At 54.1% G+C, this 19,690-nt stretch overlaps 1 protein-coding gene across 1 annotated transcript in view; it reads right to left on the reverse strand.

Moving 5' to 3' along the window:
• ASS1 (argininosuccinate synthase 1) overlaps positions 1-11,402 on the reverse strand; it is a 50,668-nt gene extending 39,266 nt beyond the window's left edge. Inside the window, exons 1-4 of the mRNA XM_045563741.1 lie at positions 11,165-11,402; positions 6,910-6,977; positions 5,048-5,157; positions 3,073-3,141 (exon numbers count right to left, since the gene is read on the reverse strand). Of these exons, the coding sequence (XP_045419697.1) occupies positions 3,073-3,141; positions 5,048-5,152 (174 nt within the window). The 5' untranslated portion in view covers positions 5,153-5,157; positions 6,910-6,977; positions 11,165-11,402. The remainder of the gene's footprint in view (positions 1-3,072; positions 3,142-5,047; positions 5,158-6,909; positions 6,978-11,164) is intronic.
• Between the last annotated feature and the right edge of the window lie 8,288 nt (positions 11,403-19,690).

The raw sequence follows: 19,690 nt of genomic DNA on the forward strand, positions 1-19,690 counted from the left end.
CCCTCCTGCACTCATGGCAGGCATTGCTAATCAATCCTGATGTGCCATCTAGTTGAAGCTGGATATGGCTCCTAAATCCCTCCCAACAAGATGGAACTTAGTTGCCACCAAAGATCTAGCGCAGCAGTTCTCAGCCAGGGATGGTTTTGTCCCCTAGAAGGCATTTGGCAATATCTGGAGCTATTTTTGGTTGTCACAACTGCTAGGTCAGGCAGTGGAGTGGTGATTCTGGCATCTACTGGGTAAAGGCCAGGGATTCTGCTAAACACCCTGCAATGCATAGGACAGCCAGCCACATGTATCGATAAACAGTGCCCAGGTTGGGAAACCCCAATCTAGAGGAATAGTCCTCAAAATGTAGACCTCCAGGGGTCCCCAAGATCCTTTCAAGAAGACTCTGAGTGAAAACATTTGTTATAATGATACTAAGACGTCATTTGATGTTTTCACTATGTTGACATTTGCACTGATGGTACAAAGCAATGATGGGGGCAGGGGCTGGTGCCCTCTCGTGACTCAGGGCAGAGGCCCCAGACTATACTCATAGTCACTATGCTCATGCCACACCCTCACAGCGCCAATTTCACTTATGAATAGCCTTGATGGAGAGGTAAAATGTTCACTTTTACTAAATCTCGACCCTTGAGTATGAAATGTGAAATAAACAGGAAGCACTGCTGCTACGCTCTGAAGTACAAACGAAAAAGCACACGTGATGTTTGAGTTACAAGCTAAACTAGCCACTTTTTTCATAGACCACTGGACTGACAGACAAAACATGGACACTCAGACTGGGGTTCTGGCCAATATTTTTACAAAAATGAATGAAATGAAACTGTTGTTTCAAGAAAAATTGACTGTGTTTGTTGCTAGAGATAAAATTCAAGCCTTCCAATGAAAATCAGAATTTTGGAAAATTTGTATCTGACACTGTAAGATTCACAGCTTCCCAATACTTCTGATGTGAGTAGTGGTGATCTTAATGAATATGATGTTTTGATATACTATAATGAAATATATCAACATTTGGAAGATCTGTGTAACTCAGTGAAACAATATTTCTCAAGGGACTAATGCATGATACACAATCTTATACAAGGGAAAGATCCATTCAAGGTGCAAGATGGACCTGCAGGTTTTAATGCCACAAAGAACGAAAAGTTCATTGCTGTGGTTTCAGACACAAGTCTTTAGAAACTGCTACTTGTTAAATTTTGGGGCAGTATCAAAGAATGGCCCCACCTATCTGAAAAGGTTATTAAAATATTCCTCTCTTTCCACTGATACATCTGGGAGGGCAAATTTTCTTCATAAATTTCAACCAAAACAATATATCACAAACTGAATGCAGAAACAGCTATGAGAGTCTGTCCTCTGTTAAGCCAGATATTAAGAAGATTTGCAAAAATGTAAACCAATGCAGCTCTTACTAAAATGCTTTGTTTGAGAAAATAGTTACTTTCTCTAAGTAAAAATGTTACTTATGTTAACATATAATGTGGTTAACACTGTTTATTTAAAAAATTTTAGCTTTTCTTTCTAAGGTGATAAATACCAATGAAGAATCCACAAAACCTCTCTGGGGCCCTCAGTACATTTTAAGAGTCAAGAGATGCTTTATATTATTTCTGCCCCTTCTTGCATGTCTATAATTATTTACAAAAAAAAATTTTTTTAAATGAAATAAAAAAGAAAAGAAAGCAATTAGGACTATATCCTAATGTCATATGCAAGAAAATAAACATTAAAAATTACAAATAAATAACTAAGAGTGTAGAAGGGGCCTGAGACCAAAAGGCTTGAGAATTGCTCTTCTGGAGTAACGGACTAAAGACATCTGTACACAAAGCCTACGCATGTGCTGGCTGAAAGTGCACCCTCACCTTGACACTCAGGTGTTCTTTTCCCACTTACTGGAATATGGCTCAGACAACCCCTCTTCTCTCTAGGACTTGGGGGACACAAAGGACATTCTAGTTCCCGGCCTGTGGCCAGTGGGTGATCTGGGACGGGGACACTCAGTCCCTCACACACTCATTTTACATGTTCATCGAACCCTTCCCACATGCCAGGTGCGATTTCAGGTTCTTGCAACCCTGCAGAAGTGCCCTGCAGAGGGGAGATCAATTTTCACCAAGCAGGTGGGCTGGTGGCCTTTCACAACATCCCTGCTGTGTTCTTTGCTCACTCCCCCAAGTGAAGGGACAGGGACTTCACAAGTGGCAGGGACTTCCTCATGGGGAGTAAGCATGTGTGGGCAGGCCCCACATTGGCCCCATTCACCATATCCAACCTGAACCCAACAGAGGCCTGCCTGCCACATACTTAGATACACAGTCAATGCTCTGGACTCAACTGGAGTTTCTGATTCTGTTGAATGGATGGAAGAATGGGTAGATGGATAGAGAGATAAAAGAGGGTAAATAGATGATGGGTGGATGATGGATGGGTGGATGAATGGATGACGGATGGATGATGGATGGATGATGGGTGGATGATGGATGGATGATGGGTGGATGGATGGATGATGGGTGGATGGATGATGGATGATGAATGGATGGATGATGGATGGATGATAGATGGATGATGGGTGGATGGATGAAGGATGATGGATGATGGATGGATGGATGATGGAAGGTAGATGGGTGGTGGATGGATGACGGATGGATGGATGATGGAAGGATGATGGGTGGATGGGTGGTGGAGGATGATGGATGGATGGATGAATGACGGATGGTTGACGGATGATAGATGTAGGAATGAGGGATAGATGGATGGATGATAGATGGATAGATGCATGTACAGAGAGATAAAAGAGGGAGGCGCAGGTGGGTGGGTGGATGGACAGGGAAGAGATGGATAGATGGAGAGGAGTGGGGATGGAAGAAGGGTTGGGGGAAGCAGAAAGATGATAGTGTTCACACTTCCAAAAAAGAAGGACTGATCTCATACTCTTGGTGGCAAGAAGACAAACTGGAAGGGATGGAGGAGGGAGCTCTGGGGCAGGACCACCCGCTGTCCTCCCATGCCACCCCCCACTCCAAGGCCCCAACTCTGCCTCCCACTTGGTACCTTTTTGGCCCCGAGCTTCAGTGCCTTCTTCCTGGCCTCCTCAAAGTCTTCCTTCTGGCCGATGTTGGCCTGGGGGGTGGAAGCAGAGAGGCCCCATCAGCCCAGGGCAGATAAGACAGTGGGACAGGACTGTCAGCCCCTGGGCAGAGCCTGGGCAGGCACCATCAACACACAGAGACCTCCTCTAGGGAGGCTTCCATTGGACAGCCCAGGTCATGGCACGGAGGAGAAAGGGCACAGCCCAGGGGCTGGCGAGGTTGGGATACTTCTGGGAGCTAATACTGGGAGCTGGATGCTGGGTTGTGCTGAGAAGTTGTTTCTATGGGTCGGAGGACTGGCTGAGCCTGGCCCCGGCCACACGGGCTGCTGGATGCAAGTGTTCGCTGTCATTGCTGGAAGGTGTGTTGTCCTTGAACCCATCTATCTCTTCCAGCAAACTCTCCCTGAGTGCAAAGATTAGTTCATCAGGAGCTGCTCAGCCTCCAGCTCCCCTCCCCAGCCAAGGGCAATGACTTGCCCTTCCCGAGGCATCAGAGTGGGCAGGTGGCAGGGAGGCCCGTGCTCAGGAGCTCCCATCTCTGCCCCGACCCCTGGCTCCGATGGCCCCTGTCTAGACACTGACATGTTTCCCGCTGGCTGGACTATGGCCGGCTGCCCAGACCCTGCGCTGGAGCCTCGCTCCCTGCATTCTGCTCAGCAGACTCTGGAATTTGCCCAGAGCCCAGCTGCAGGTGCTTATCTGAATTCAAACTCACTTGTAAACCTGCCAACTGGTAGCCCAGGGGTCTATACAGCCAGCTTCAAGCTCCAACTGCCCCAGCAGTGGCAAGATAAGCACACCCTGGGCTCTTTGCAGCCACTTGAGCTGCGGCCATCACTCGCCAGGTGACTGTGAGCAAAGTGCTTCCCCTTCCTGGGCCTCACTTTCCCCCAACCTGAACGTCAAGGGCATCAGGCGCAGTTAGATGTGGTGTATTGACTCCAAACAAGCCATTCGGTTTGGCAATGGTTAGCTTTTATCTGTCTAGCGGCCCATCCTCCCTCCCCCTGGGAACAGAACTTTCCTTCCTGGGAGGACCCTTTCCACAGGGATGGATGGAAGCAAATCACATCTCTCGCTCACGGGAGGAGCAGGCCCATGGCCCAAGCCTGCCCCCCACGACTCAGCGGTAGTGACTGACGCATGGTGGGCAGTGACTCTGGCCAACGAGAGTCACCAGGCTACGATGGCAAATGGGGCCTACTGGCAGCCTTGCCTGCACTGTGGAGAGGCCAAGAAGGAAACCAAGCAGAGTCAGAGACAGATCTGGAGAAGCACCTGGAGCCAGCCCTGCCTGAAGCCATCATACCCCTGGGCTTCTCAGTTACACGAGCCAAGAACTGTCTTGTGGGTTTTTTCCTTGTTGCTTAAGTTAGAGTTGAATTTCTAGAATTTGCACCCAAGAGTCCTGAATAGCACAGCCACACAGAGAAGGATTTAGAGGCTGTCCTGGTTCATCAGGAGTGAAGCTGGTTTCATTAGGGATGACCGCCATAGACCCTGGATGGGGGAGCAGCATCACATGCCACCTGTCACGTATGACCATCTGCCATCCCAGAACTAGGCGGTCTGCCAGGGCCTTTCCAGCTCAGGATTCTACAATCATTGCTGAATTACTGGAGGCTGAAGGCTGATGGGGACTCCCACGGCCTGTAGCGGGTCCCAGCCTGTGGCCTGTCTCCAAGCAGCCTGGCCCAGAAACACTGTCAAAGTCACTCTGTGTCGCCCCTGCCCCCGGCTCTGGGAGGCAGCTCAAGGATGTCCATTTTACAGATGAAGCAAGTCAGGCAGCACAGTGAGAAGCTATTTTCCTAGTTCCAGTTCGAGACAGGCTTAGCGGGGGGAGGAGCCAGGCAGACAACCCCACAGAAGCTGGCAGAGGACAGGCTGGATGGGTGGTGGGACAACAGGACAGACAAGCCGGCTCCTCCCTACCAGGTAGGCAATGACATCGTAGCCCTGTTCCTTCAGCCACACGAGGATGCAGGAGGTGTCGAGGCCGCCACTGTAGGCCAGAACCACGGAGCCTTTGCTGGACATCTCGTCTGGAGGGAGTAGAGGAAGCACACGAGTGACCCAGGGCAGCCGGTGGCCCCTGCCGGCCCTGCCAACGGCTCTTGGCCCCACAAGGCCCAGCCCCCACCTTGGCCTTGGGAACAGGATGTTCCCCTTCCTGCACCCCATGCCCCCACCCCTGGGGACCCTGACCCTGCACACTGCACCCCCCACATACCACGATGGGGCCCAGGAGTGCTGACAGCTGAGTTTGGGGCTGGCGGGGGCGGGGGGGGGGTGTCTCTTTGAGCCAATCCCCGCCAGCCAGAGAAGGCGTCCGAGGCTGAGCTGTCCGGCCCAGGCCAGGATCTGAAGGCTGTGCAGTGGTCGGGAGAGCTGGCTCTGGGCCTCTGGCAGCTGACATGGCCCCCATTAGCAGGACAGTGCTGGGCAGGGCCCTGCGGGCCTGGTGTGGACCTCCCTGAGCCCCCACTACAAGCCCACAGGGTAGGAGTGGCCACTCCCACTGGGGAGGGGGACAGCAGGGCTCAGAGGGGTCAGGTGGACTCACAGCCACAGAGGGCACCGTGGTCTGGCTCTGGAAGCCGGCTCTGACCCGGCGTACGCTGCTGCCTCCACCTGCAGATGCGCCGGGCAGGACATGCTGCCCAGGTTCCTCGCTCCCCTGGAACCCGCCCCCCCCCCCGCCCCCCGCCCCAGCCTTCACTCACTGGAGTTTTAGGCACTTGTCTCTTTTCAAATGCAAGTACCCCTGAGAGGGGTGAATTCAACTCTACAAATGCTCAGGTTGGGGGCTCAGAGACTGACCTCCCCAGGGTGCAGGTGAGGAAACTGAGGCCCAGAGAGGGAAGGAGATGGGCAGAGCATAACACCTCTCTGTAATCGGGGTCCTTTCCAGGGGGCACAGATAGCAGAGCTGGCCCCAGCCGTAGGGACGAGTGCACAGCCCCCCTCCCTCCTGCTCCCCAGCTGCACTGATGCTGCCTGAGGGTGTCGTGGCCTCCTGTGTCCTCGATGTTGTGGCCATGTTCCTGCTGCCCAGAAGCCTCTCCCTGAACCCTGTCCTCCCCCCAGCACTCCTCATGTGGCCCTGACAGTAGGTGCTTTTATTGTGCCCACTTTGCTGAAAAGGAAACTGAGGGTCAGAGAGGCAAGGTCACCCGCCCAAGGTCATATGATCAACAGGCATCAGGGCCAGATTTGGACCCAGGCCATCTGGTTCCAGTCTCTGTGGACACCTGGCCCCAGCATCCCAACAAAGATCACCTGGGGGTCCTTATTAGACACTACTGGGGAAGATCATGGATGTTCCTCCACAGACCCAGGGGAGTCCAGGAGGGTCACCTGGCTGTCCCTGCTGCAATGATGCAGGTTTGTCCTGAGCACCCTCCATGTGCCTGAGAGAAGCGGCTTCCCCAGGCTGCTGCGGTCCTGAGCTGCACAGCCTGGACATGCAGCCAGGCGGACTTTGGAGCCCGACCACATGAGTACGCAGTGGGCACATGGCACAGGCCCACCCGCCGGCAGCCGGGCTCGCAGGCCCTTGCTGCCCTTTGGACTTAGAAGGGGAAATATCTCATGGAATGGTGCGGTTGGGGAAGAGGGGGTGGTTCTGATCAGTGCCCCCAACTGTCCCCTCCACTGGGCATCCAACCACCTGCCAGGCCTTGACCCTGGAGCCAGCAGCTGGTGCCCATGGCAACCGCAGCCAAGCAACTGGCCATAGAGGATGGAGGGAAGGAGGGGAGAGGGAGGCAGGAAGGACTCAAGGTACAAAGTACCTGGGATTGGAGGTGTGGGTTCCTGGAGTCCGGAATCTGAATCTGTCTTCACAGCTCAGTGAACCTCTCTGCAAAAGCAAAAGCTGCTCAGCTGCCTGCCTGGCAGCCCTGAACCTGGCCTCCCAGACACCCAAGGCCTGTGAGTAGCCCCGCTGAGTGCAAGCTCTGGGGAGGCCCAGGAGCCCCAGGCCCCTGGCCTGCCACCTGCCTCCAGCCCCAGGAGGCACTTGGGGAACGTGTGTGAGCCCACCCTGTGTGTTTGCGAGCCATGGTGCTGGCGGTGTGGGTGGGGCATGCCGTTGCATATTTTAAAACAGCTCTATTGAGGTACACTGGACATACCATAAATTGCATATTTTTAAAGTGTCTAATTTAGCAAGTTTCGCCATGTGTATTCACAGGGGACGCCATCACCACAATCAAGACAATGGACATATCCATCTGTGATGAGCCCTTCCATTGAGGTTATCCCCATTTTAGAGACAGGGAAACTGAGGCTTGGGTTGAGGAACTTGCCCTAGGCCTCATTGGGCTGGTGAGTGGCAGAGCCCAGATTCAAACCCAGATCAAGCTCGGCTCCTTAGCACACTCTCGCAGACTCGGGGGAGGGAGGTGCTGGGCAATATGTGGTCTGGGGTGGGTGAGATGAGGCTGGCCCAAGAGTTACCCAGCTCTGAGAGTTACCCCTGCTCTGCCCCCTTCCAAAGGCGCCTGGAGCCAAGAGGGTGGGCACAGGAGTGGGGGGAGGGGCAGCTCCTTGGAGACAGACCACTTACCAGCCCAACGAGGCCCAGGGCAAGTTCCCACACCTGTGCCTGCCCGGCCTCAGTGCTCCCACCTCGCTTCATCTCCCATCAGAGCACATGTCACGCTCTGTTCCCATTGTCCTCCCCCAGCTTTGAGCCCTGTGGGGACAGGGACTGTCTCCCAGAGGCCTGTGGCAGGCACTCAGAATGACGCTGCTACTTCTACTCTCTGGAGGTCAGCTCCTCACAGCAAAAAGAGAGGGCTGGGATCCCCCGAGAGCCTGGGACCTATGCACGGTCTCATTCAGAAACCACTGGGCCCTCCTGCTGCCAGGCTGCGTGTGCGGCCTCGGGCTGAGCAGTGTGAAGGAATGCGCGCACCCGGGCGTGTGGTCCTGACGGCATGTGTGTGCATGCCTGCTCTTGTGCATGTGTTTGTGTTTGGGGAGGAGGGCTGCATGTACCTGGGAGTGTGTACATGAGAAAGGGCATGTGTGTGTTTCCCTGCTCGTGTGCCTGCCTGTATGCACCCGGGGTTGTACCTGAGAAAGTGCATGTATGTGTGCATGCATGTGTGTGTTTGGGCTTGCACGTGTGTGCCGGTGTGCACAGAAATGAGCTGGGCATGTGGGCCGGGAGAGTGATGCAATAGGACACTGGCATTGCTCCTGCCTCCCAGAACCCTCCCCCCTCGGCCTCCACGGAATCCTGAGCTGCCTGAAACTAGATGCAGCTGACAGCTCGATCAGCTGAGGTCTGGATGGGGGCGGGGAGGCAGCAACAGGGAGAGGAGTGGGCGCCCACTGCGGTAGGGCACAGGGGCTAAGTCCACCAGACCTGGGTTCCGGTGGCTTAAGCTCTCTGAGCATGGCCACTCATCTGCAAACCGGGGGTGAGAGCAGCCTGCCCCTCACAGGGCAACACAGAGATTCAGAAGAATACTGGGGGGAGGAGCTCAGAGTCAGGCCCCAAGTGTGTGCCCACAAACTCTCTGCACCACTGCCATGGCTGACCTCGGGCAAGTCCCTCACTCACTAGGCCTCAATTTCCCCATCTGCACAAAATGCTACACATCCTTTTGGTTCTGACGCCCCAGCACACTGGGCTTCCTTCCTGGGGAGGCGCCTGGCAGACCCTGGCTGAACTCAGCCTCCTCCAGTCCCCAAGGCCCAAGGCAGGTTTTTCCACCTCCCAGGCGCGTGCCCAGACATCCTTCACCAGACGAGACACCTGCGGGGGAGGTGACCTCGTGCCTCACTGCCTGCCAGCCTGGCCTTCCTGGGCAAGGCAGGGGCCATTCTCCATGGCCCCAGCCAAAGCCACCCAGCCAGCTTCCAGCAAACAGGCCAGCCAGCCTGGGCACTCACTTGACACTAAGGAAAACCCCGGCCGCTCTACAACGTCACAGCTGGAACGATGACAAGAGCCCATACTATATTCAGAGTCACACATGCGTCATTTCAAGGTGGAGACTATCATTACCGCCTATTTACATATGAGGAGGCTGACACCTGGCCCAGGGCACAAGCGTCCCTCGTGCATGGTGCCCTGCACTCCTGGCCTCTGGGAGACAGCAGGGTTCCTCCCCTGGCTTTGGGAACCTTCCAGACCACAAACTCCCCAGGGAATCACCACCACCAGTCTTCTGTGTCTCCATATGCCCTGCACGCCATAGCTCAGGACTACAGCCTCATGGAATATTCTGGAACCCCTCTCTGACATTCTAACTCAGCTGAGCTTGGTTTGTTCTTGGTTATGGAGAAAAGAAGAGCACATTCATTTATTCAGGCTACTAAATCAAAGTGCCTGAGGGTGCCTGGCCTACCCCAAGTCTGGGGAGGGAGCCTGGCCCGAGGTGGGGAGGAGCCAGCAACATCAGCTTTGCCGAAAGCATTGGGCAAGAATCAGGAATCAGAGCCGAGGTTAACTCTTTCCACCTGGGTGCCCACAGGCAAGCCACATGACACAGGGGCTGTCCTGGCCTGTCTCCCAACGCCCCTGGGGCGAAGATGAGATCCAGCAGGGCAAGTGTTTATGCAGCAGGTGGCTCTGGGCCTGGCTGCTCCCCAAGGCTCCTGGGGCCCCAGGCCTGACAACTACCATCAGAGTCAACTGACTGCCCAAGCCCAGAGCAGGCGGGCAGCGGTGGGGCCAGCGTGAGCACTCAGGACTGCTGAGACCTCCTGGCCCCGGGTCTAGGTGCCCAGTGGGCAGGATTCACCACTCATTCATTCACTGGGTCCACAGGCGCTGGGGAGAGCCAGAACTGCTTCTCAGTGGCCCTCCAGGACAGGCCTCCACCCCCAGGCTCCCCTTCCCTGGCTGGAATAAGGGGACCCTGGGGGTAGGGGCTGGGAGAGAGGGAGTTTCGAATGCAGGGGCCCCAGGCCCCACTTCTGGCCGAAGTTCCCCCCCTTGTGGCTGCATCTCCCTCCTTCAGCAGAACCTAACCTCAGGCCTGGTTAGGGAGGGAATGGACCCAGGCACAGTGCTCAACAGTCTACAGAGCCCTTCCCAGCCTCTTAGGATCTGCGAACATTTCCTGAGCCCTGTGCCTGAGGCTGGGCGGGCCCCAACAGAAGGAGAAACTGAAGCTTGGGAAGCGGGAGGCTGAATCCAGGCCTCTCCGCCCCCTCCTGCCACTGGCCGAGTGCTGGGTGCCCAGGGATCAAAGCCCAGGCCCCTCAGCCCAGGCCCCTCGGGTCTCCCCTGGAGAAAGGACAGGTCTGTCCACTTCGCAGAGAGGAACGCTGAAGCATGCGGGCCTGCTCCGAGGAAGTGGCCTGGCAGGATGGTAGTTTCCTGCTGTCACAATGACCCTGCCTCCCGGAGGGCGCAGCCGCCCATGGGGCGAAAGGCAACAGCTACCCAGAGGGCGGACATTCCTGCCCCGCGGCTCCTCCCACGGCGAAGCCCAGGGCCGCAGGAAACGCGAGGCCACCAGCCCCACCTGGGCAGAGCCGGCGACGGCCGCTCCCAGCAGCGAAGGGAGCCCGGCCACACCCGAGGCCGTGGGGGCAGCCAGGGTCACGGTGCCCGCCTGCCCGGGGTAAACTGAGGCTCGGAGGAAAGCGATGTCCCCAGCCCCAGAGGGCGAGGGGCTGAGGCGGGGCTGGAATTCCGGTTTCACGCAGAGACAGAGCCGGTGAGTCTCAGAGGGTGCGAGAGAACCGGGGCCCCCACACCGCCCGGACTCCCAAGGTGTCCATTTGGGGGCGTCATGGCACGGAGGAAGCCGGATCGGAAGAGGACAATCCAGAAGGACCCCGGCCCCGCACAGGGAGCAAATAACCCGACCTGCTCTCGGACCCTGGGACTCACGCCCCGGCCTGGCCCCAGGGCGAGGGGCGGACCAGGCGACCGGCGCTGGAGCAGCAGGACCCGGCTCCGCCGCCTCCGCCCGCCCCGGCCGAGCCCCGCGCGCGGGTCCCCTCCGCCTCCGGCCGGCTGCTCCGCGAAGGGGAGACCTAGGCTAGGGGTGGGAGGCCAGAGGGCCAGGGGCGCCTTACCCGGGCCAGGCGGCGGCGGCAGGCGACGGAGCAGGGCCGGCCGGGGCGCGCATCCCGAGTTATAAGCACAGGCCCGGGGGCAGGGCCGGGGACCCGGGACACGTGGGGGGCGCGCGCGACAGACCCCGCCCCCGGGCCCGGCCCCCTCGCGGAGCCGCTCAGCGTCGGCCGCCACCTGCGGGAGGGCGGGGCCTGACCCCTCCTCGCCCCGCCCCTTCCTCGTCCCTTCCCCCCCGCCCTCAGCCTGAGCCTCCAGGCCCCGCGTCCGCACAGCCCCGGGGGCGCACCCGGCGCGGTCCCCGGCCCTGGCCCGCGGGCTGGCGGCAGTGGTGGGAACCCGCGCAACTGGCAGGATGACCGCAGCCGTCTAGCCGGAGACCTGCCGCCGGCCCGGGGGAGGCGTTCAAAGCGCTTCAAGGTGGGAGCGGGGGTGAAAGCTCCCGGGGCGCAGGGAGCTTGGCGCTCACCTTTACCCCGTGCCGGGCGTCCCGGGCCTTTCTGCAGCCGCCAAGCCCGGCCCTTCTCCCCGCACTAGTGGAGCCCGTGGAATGGATGAGAAAACCGAGGCGGAGCCGGCACGGGAGCGCCTGGCTTTCATCCCTCGGTCCAGGCTGGTTCCTGGCTGTCTCTTCAGAGCCTGGCACCTGACCAAGCTCCGAGGCACCCAGGAAGCATGAATGAAAGACTGGCTGGCGCTAACCCGTCGGACAGCAGGGAGGGCGGAGGTTCACAGAGGTGGAGTCTTTTGCTTGTAAAAAGAAATTGCGAGCCTAGTCTTCAGAGGCTCTCTCACCACAAGTTTCCCAACGTGGTCTGCAGGCCCAAAGTACCAGGCCCTGCAACCACAACCCCAGTAAAACGGCAGGTCCCGGGCCCCTGGCCAAGGCTGTTGCTCCATAGCTAGGACTGACCCCACAGAGGCGATTCCCCAGTCATCAGCTGCCTCTGGACCCCGGGGAGGTGGGAGAACCTTGCTCAGCTGCCACCCTGAGGTCCCCACTCTCTTGAGTTACCATCTGACTGCCAACTAGCCCCCATCCTACTGCCTCTAGCACGTGGCCAGGAGCAGAAACTGTGAGTCCTTCTAGGAGGGAGGAGGTATCAAACCAATTCATAAACAAAGCCATGGCCCAGTTCCCTCGTGAGCCCCCCAGCCCTGTGGCACCCAAGCCCAGGGTGCGTCCCGCGATGGTGAGGGTGCCCTGGTGAGCCATGTGGGGCTGGGTCCCATGGGTGGCTTGAGGCACCTTCCTACCAGGAGGTGGGGTGACAGCTGCCCTCCCCCCCAGCCCACTTGCTGGACCAGCTCCGGGCCTTCCACACTAGCAGGAAGCAAGTGAGGAACGGCCACAAACAGCCTGCTCATAGCAGCTGTGTGACGTCGGGTGGTGCCCGCCCCCGCCCCCACCCCCAAGCCCAAGGGCAGCCTCAGTATTCTCATCTGTAGCGCTGGCCCAGGGAGGCCAGCATCTGCACTGTCATCTCCATGGCTACCGGTATGAAGTAGCCATTACTGTTATCCCCATCGCACAGGCAGAAACCTGCTGCACAGAGAGGGTGTATCTTTCCCAAGGCCACACAGCACATGAGTGGCAAAGCAGGGCTGGAATCCGGTCTCCGAAGCTCTTGCCCAAACCCTCTGCTCTAGCTCCGGCTTGAGCTGAACTGTGCAGGAGCTGAGGTCACAGTCCCAGGGTCACAGGTATCCGGGACCTTTACTCCCCAATGCAGAAATGGCTCCAGCCCAGAGGACTGTCCCTTCCTGACGCACAGGCACTGGTGGCGTGAGGAACAGTGAGGACACAACTCTCTTGAGAAGCAAACAGGGGCCCAGACTGCCAGCAGGGGCCCCACCCCATTGAGTACCTGGGTGGGTGGCTGTGCAGAGGTAGAGACCAAGGTGGGGGTAGACTGACTGTGTTCTGCCTGCTCCCCTCCCTCTGCTGGGGGGACCTTCAGCCCCGTCCCAGCCCCTACCCTGCAGAGCAGTTCCTGGGCCTGGGGTCGGACGTAGCCCGAGGGATTCCCACCCCCCCACCCCACCCCCGTCAGGCTGGGCCACCATGGCCTTTGACCTTCATCTTGTCCCCTGCCTACACTCAGGTCAGGGCTCTCTAGGAGCCTACAGACCTTCTAGCTAAGTGATCTCGGTGGTGTCTCTAAACATAAAGCAGCACCTAGGCCTGAGCAGGTGGAGAAACTGACGCCCCAGGATCTGAGAGATTCCTATCTTCTAAATATGTCCAGTCTGCCCCTTTCTCTCCATGTCCACTTTCTCCACACTGGTCTCCCATCTTCTCTTACTCAGGTCCATATAATTTCTTACTGAGATCTCCTCGTTGGTTCTCCTGCCCACCCCAGCTGCCCCTCCAACCATTCCACCCCCAACAGCCGGTGAGTTCTTAAAAACACAAATCAGAGTAGGTCACACCCTTCTTAAAACCCTTTGGTGATTCCTCTTTTCCCCCACATCAATTTCCAATTGTTCTAACAACACTGGTTGAAGACTTTCCTTTCTCCATCGAATTCTCTTGGCACCTTTGTTAAAAATTAATTGATCATATAAATGTGGATCTATTTCTGGACTCCCTATTCTGTTCCATTGATTTAGTTATCTGTCCTTATGCTAGTCCCGCCACACCACATCGATTACCGTAGCTGTACAGTGAGTCTGGAGGCCAAGTAGCATACATGCCCCACTTTGTTCTGTTATACAGCGGTTTCGGCTGGGGCAGGTCCTTTGCCTTTCCATATACGTGGTGGAAACACCCGGTCAGCTTATATGAAGCCTGTGGGGATTTTGATTGCAGATTGCCATAAACCTATATATCAGTTTGGGGACAGTGGATATATTAACAATACTGAGTTTTCCAATCCGTGAACATGATACATCTAATTATATCTTCTTAAATTTCTCAGCATTAAAAAAAACTTAAAGCCATTTATTCAAAAGTATTAGTTGCTATATACATAAGCAATGGGAAAGGAACTGTTTTAACAGTCAGGTCAATCTGTAGGAGGCTACATCTTGACATAATCTTCATTTGGGGTAAATTCAGTGTTCAGTTTAAACCAGAGGTGTGTCTTTAAGATGGTGTTAAAGTATATACAGTTGAACTTTGACCAACCCGGGTTTGAATTGCAAGCCTCCACTTCCATGCAGATTTCCTTCTGCCTGTGCCACCCTTGACACGGTAAGACCAATGCCTCCTTTTCCTCCTCCTCAGCCGGCTCAACACGAAGATGATGAGGATGAAGATATTTATGACGCTCCACTTCAACTTAATGAATAATAGTATGTTTTTTCTTCTTTATGATTTTCTTAATATTTTCTCTTCTCTAGCTAACTTTAGTATAAAATATAGTATGTAATACATATCACATACAAAATTTGTGTTAATTGTTTATGTTATTGGCAAGGCTTCCAGTCAATAACAGGCTGTTAGTAAAGTTTTGGGGGGTCAAAAGTTTTACACACATTTTTGACTGCATTGAGGAGAGGGGGTGATGGTGCCCCAACCCCCATGTTGTTCAAGAGTCAACTGTACCCTTGAGTATCAGAAAATTGCTCCTTTATTTGATGTGAAACCCCAGGTAAGAATCTTTTCAACACGTAGACCAGCAAGACCCATAGCAAGAGAAGCTGGAGTTTCCTAAGTTCCCTGCAGATGATGAGCGGAGAAGGTGGATTCCTTAATGGTGAAAGATGGAACAAAGGCTTTTCCCAAAGATCACAAACATTCCAAATGGAGCAGGTTGGGTGGACATCCTCCAGGTGGGAGACAATATGCAACTGTCACGGAAAGGCCTGGGGTCTGTGGCATTGGTGTGAACAAGGCCACTTCTCATGCTAGACGAAATAGAGCTGCTTAGGGTCCCAGGTATGGCTGCTCCAGGGCCTGGCTCTGGGACAGATGTTTTATTGGCCACCTTGGATGCCTGGCCAGGTGGAGGCTTGTTCTTAGGCAAAGGCCTAAGTCTTCCATTGAGACCTGGCAGGTTGAGACATCTTTGATGGGTGGTATAGAAATCCTCAATTCTTTATTTTAGTTTTGGTTTTTGTATTTTTATTAATATATCTTAGTTGTACATATTTTTGGAATACATGTGACATTTTGATACATGTACACAATGTGTAATGATCACATCAGGCAAGTCCTCAATTTCAGTGGAGGTGCCAAGAGGTCCATCTTGGCTCAGGTGTCTGAGCACTGTGTTATGGTTTTCAGTGTGTAGATCTTGTCTACCTTTCAAGTTTATTCCTATGTATTTTAACTTTTTTGATGCTATTGTAAATGATATTTAAATTTTTATTTTCCAATTGTTTGTTGCTAGTATATGTAATTGATTTTTGTGTATTGGCCTAGTGTTCTGCAACCTTGCTAAATTCACTGATTAATTCTAGTAGATTTTTGGATAGAGACATTTTTACTTTTACTTTTGTTATCTTTGTGCCTTTTTTTCCTTGCCTTATTGCAATGTCAAGAATCCCCAGTACAATGTTGAATAGATTCGGTGAGAATAGTTATCCTTACCTTGTTTGTAATCTTTGGGAAAAGGGTTTGTTCCATCTTTCACCATTAAGGACTATGGTAGCTATCGGTTTTTCCTAGATTTTTTTTAATCAGGTGAAGAAGTTCACTCTTCTTCCTAGTTTGTTGAGAATTTTTTACAGTATTGGGTGCTGAATTTTGTCAAATGCTTTTCTCTACATCTATTGAAGTGATCATATGAGTCTCTCCTGTAGTCTATAAAAATGGTGAATTACATTAATTGGTTCTCAGGTGTTGAACCAACCTTGCATTCCTGGAATAATTATATCTAAATAAAGTTGATTTTTAAATTTTTAAGAAAAAAAAGAGACAGGGGAACTTTTGGGTTAAAAGAGATATAAAAGACATAATCAATCACAATGTGTAGACCTCATTTGGATCCTGATGTGTTTTTTAAGTGCAAAAGATGTATCTTTATGGACAATTGGGAGTTTGAACACTGACAGGATATTTGATGGTGGCAAGGAATTACTGTTGATTTTTTTAGGTGTAGTAATAATGATGTTGTAGCTACATTTAAAAAGATTTGTGAAGTTTTACAGATATATACTGAAATATTAATAAATAAAATTATTTCTAAAAAAAGACTTTGATGACCCATCACTCTTAGATCAAATCTCAAGGCCTATACCTCTTCCTCCTCTGCCTTCACCTGCTGTGCACCCACCACACCAGCCACTTGCAGCCCCTTCAGTGCGTCAGGCTCTTTCTTGGCATCTGGTGGTCTCTGCCACGTCGTCTCTGCACGTGCTGTTCCTTAGAGGTGACTCTCTGACTCCTCCTCTCTCCCCACCAGATCAGTCCCTTGTCACAGGCTCTGATGCTGGCACATAGCAGAGGCCTGAAGTCTCCTGCAGCAAATGGAGTAACGTTTAGAGGGCTCTGGTTCCTTCTCTTTCCCCACTGCTGTTGTCTTAGCCTGGACAACCATGACCTGTCACCTGGCCCTTTGCAGGAGACACCTCACCTGTCTTCCTGCTTGTGCTCACCACCTGATCTTATCCATGCTCCATACTGCAGCCAGGGTAGCTTTTCCAAGGGTTGGCTCTGACTTTTGTAGCCACTTGTCTGAACTGCTGCAGGACAAGTTCAGTGGACACGGTCTCATGGAATGCCCGAGCGGCCTATCGACACAGATACAGCCTTGCACAGAACCGGGCGCAAGCTTCCTCCTGTCCTTTGTCTCTTCTCTGCTCCCCAAGGGCTCTGGACCTGCTGGGCATGGAGGACCTCACCCTGCAACCATCTCATGGCTGGCACCAGAAGTCACTTTGCTGCTGCCCAGGTCTGGGCACTGGCTCTAGGAACAGAGCGTGTCCTCCAGGCTGGACCCCAGGTTGCCAGTCCCCACCCAAAAGAACACACAGTCCAGTTGTTGAGTTCTTGGAAAAGACGTATCAGAGCATTTAATGAGCGACCTGCAGAGCTGTTTTCCACCCCTGATGGTGAAAAACAGCCTCGGACGTCAGGTGGCACCGGGGACTGGGCGGCTGGACAGGGCCTAATGACGACTGGCAGCTGGAAAAAGAGAAGTGGACAACACCCTTCTGGCTCTGGCTGCAGCTCGCGTGGGAGGCATCTCCTCTGCTCCGTCACCATCCCCATGGGCCGGCTAAGTGGGTGGGGGTGGGGGCTGAGGGATGGGTCAGAGCCTGGGCCAAGGCCAGCTCTGCCGGGCTTGCTGCATAACCTCGAAAGCCACTCTCTCCACCGGCTCCACTCCCAGCCTCAAACGGAAAAGGAGGGGAAGGTGGGAGGACCGGGTTGGACTGAAAGGACATTCTCCTTTGGCTCCTCAGGTCTTGAATTGCCATGGCCCTTCCCTTCATCCTGCCCCTGGGACAGTGGTGGGTAGAGCCCTGGTCTCCAGAGTCAGACAGGCCTGGGTTTCATCCTCTGTTCCCCTCCAAGCTGTGTGAGCTTGGACAAGTAGCTCACCTTCTCTGAGTCCCCATTCCCTCTTTCATGGAAAGGGGACACTATTTCTTGACTCTGGAGCTCCTGGAAAGGTTAAATCAACTGAAGTTAGTAAGGCAGAGGTCAGAGACTCAACAAACGTGGGAGGCCTGGGCCAGCCTGGGGAGCAGCCAGCAGGAGCAGCAGGGTGGAAAGAGGGGTCTGCACCTCCCTCTGCATAGGCCTGGGGCTGGCCCTTCTCTCTCTTGGGCTGCAAAGTCCCTGGTTCCATGAAAAATTAACAGCACAGCAAAGAGCAGGGCCCAAGTTCTGACCCATGACCCCTACTGTTGCACAAGGCAGGGCGTTCAGCCCAAGGAAGGTCCTAACAGGTGGGCCCTGGACGAATGGGGTGTGGAGGGGCCTGGGAAGCCCCTGCCCCACTCTGCCACCCTCCCCCAGTCTCTGCACCCAGCCTGGAATTCCACCACCAGTGACTTCCGAGGTTTAACTCCAGGGTGAGCAAACTGTGGTCTGAACCTGCTTTTATAAAGCCTGCATGCAGAATAAATGGCTTTTACATTTGTAAGTGGTTGAAAAAAATTCAAAAGAATTTTTCATGACACGTGAAAACGATAATAAACTCGAAATGCAAGTGTCCACGCTGGAACACAGCCCTGCCCATCTGTTTCTGTGTCCTTGGCTGCTTTTGCCCTGCGACGGCAGAGGCCAGTGGTTTTGACAGAGACTGGGTGTCCTGCAAAGCCAAAAATATTTACTAATCTGGCCCTTAACAGAAAAACTTTCAGACTGGTTTAAAGGAAAGCAGTAGAAAGAAGTGCCCTGGGGGGAGGGCGGTATTCCGTCCGGGCTGTTAGCTGGGAATCAAGAGTCCAAGTGGAACCACTAACCAGTCACGCGTCAGTCCGGTGACAGGGTCACATTCCCTCCCTGTGCCTCCTTTTCTCCACCTGTAAAATGGACACGGTGATTTCTTCTCTGTTTGCCCCAGCATTGCTGGAAGGCTTGGTTTAGATTGATTGTCATTCAGAGTAATGCGGGAAACAACTGCGACAGCTTTCCCTGTTGCCCAGAGAAGAGAAAGGGGAAACTTAGGAAGAGATGACCAAGTCACACTAAGCAGGAGGAACAGGGAGAAAGGAATAGTCTCTCTATCCCAGAGGTTGTGTCTGCCATCAGCCCAGGAAGGAACAGGAAGGAGCAGGGGGGAGTGGGGAGGAGCGGGGAGGGGCAGGGAGGAGCGGGGAGAAGTGGCAGCTCCAGGATCTGCTGACCCCTGTTCTTACCCGCTCCCCCCAGTGCCCTGTGGACAGGCCAGTACACACATATACAGTCTTGTCTCTCTCCAGCTCACTCAGTCAAAGCCAAAGTCCCTTCAGTGGCCCAAAGTCCCCACAGGATCTGCCCCAAGCCCCCAGCCTGTCTGATCCAACCTCTCTCTCCCCCTGTTCCCTCTCTCTCCCCCATCTCCAGCCTTCCCTGACTCCTTGCTGGTCCCTCCTGCCTCAAGGCCCTGACACCTGCTGTTCCCTCTGCCAGGAACCTCCTTCCCCTCCATGTGATGTCCCTTGATGTCCTGTGTCCTTCTCTCTCACCTTCTTCAGGTCCCTTCTCAAATGCCACCTGCTGGGTGAGGCCTACACTGAGCCCTGCTCCCACCTTCCGGACCTTGCTTTCCTCCCTAACACCCCTCACTAAAGCGCAGGTCCACATTTCATTTTTCACTTCCTGGCTGCTCATGTCCCCTCTGCCACCAGAATGTGAGCTCGTGAGCACAAGGGTTTCGCGGTCACCACCTGGCACGTAAGTAGAACGCAATGAATCTTTGGTGACTGAGTAAATGAATGAATTTAATCATTCTTTAAAATATTAAAATGTATTATTTTAATCATGAATAAGCCAGACACAAAGAAAAATGATCTCACTTATATGTGGAATCTAAAAACAAAATAAAAGCCAAATAAGTAGAAATAGAGAAGAAAATGGTTAGCTGGGGAGGGGAGGGGAGGGGAGGGGGAGGTGCAGGTCAGAGGATAGAGAGGTGCAGACGTGCAGG

Source organism: Lemur catta, chromosome 10 (assembly GCF_020740605.2).
Source record: "Lemur catta isolate mLemCat1 chromosome 10, mLemCat1.pri, whole genome shotgun sequence".
Lineage (NCBI taxonomy): Eukaryota > Metazoa > Chordata > Mammalia > Primates > Lemuridae > Lemur > Lemur catta.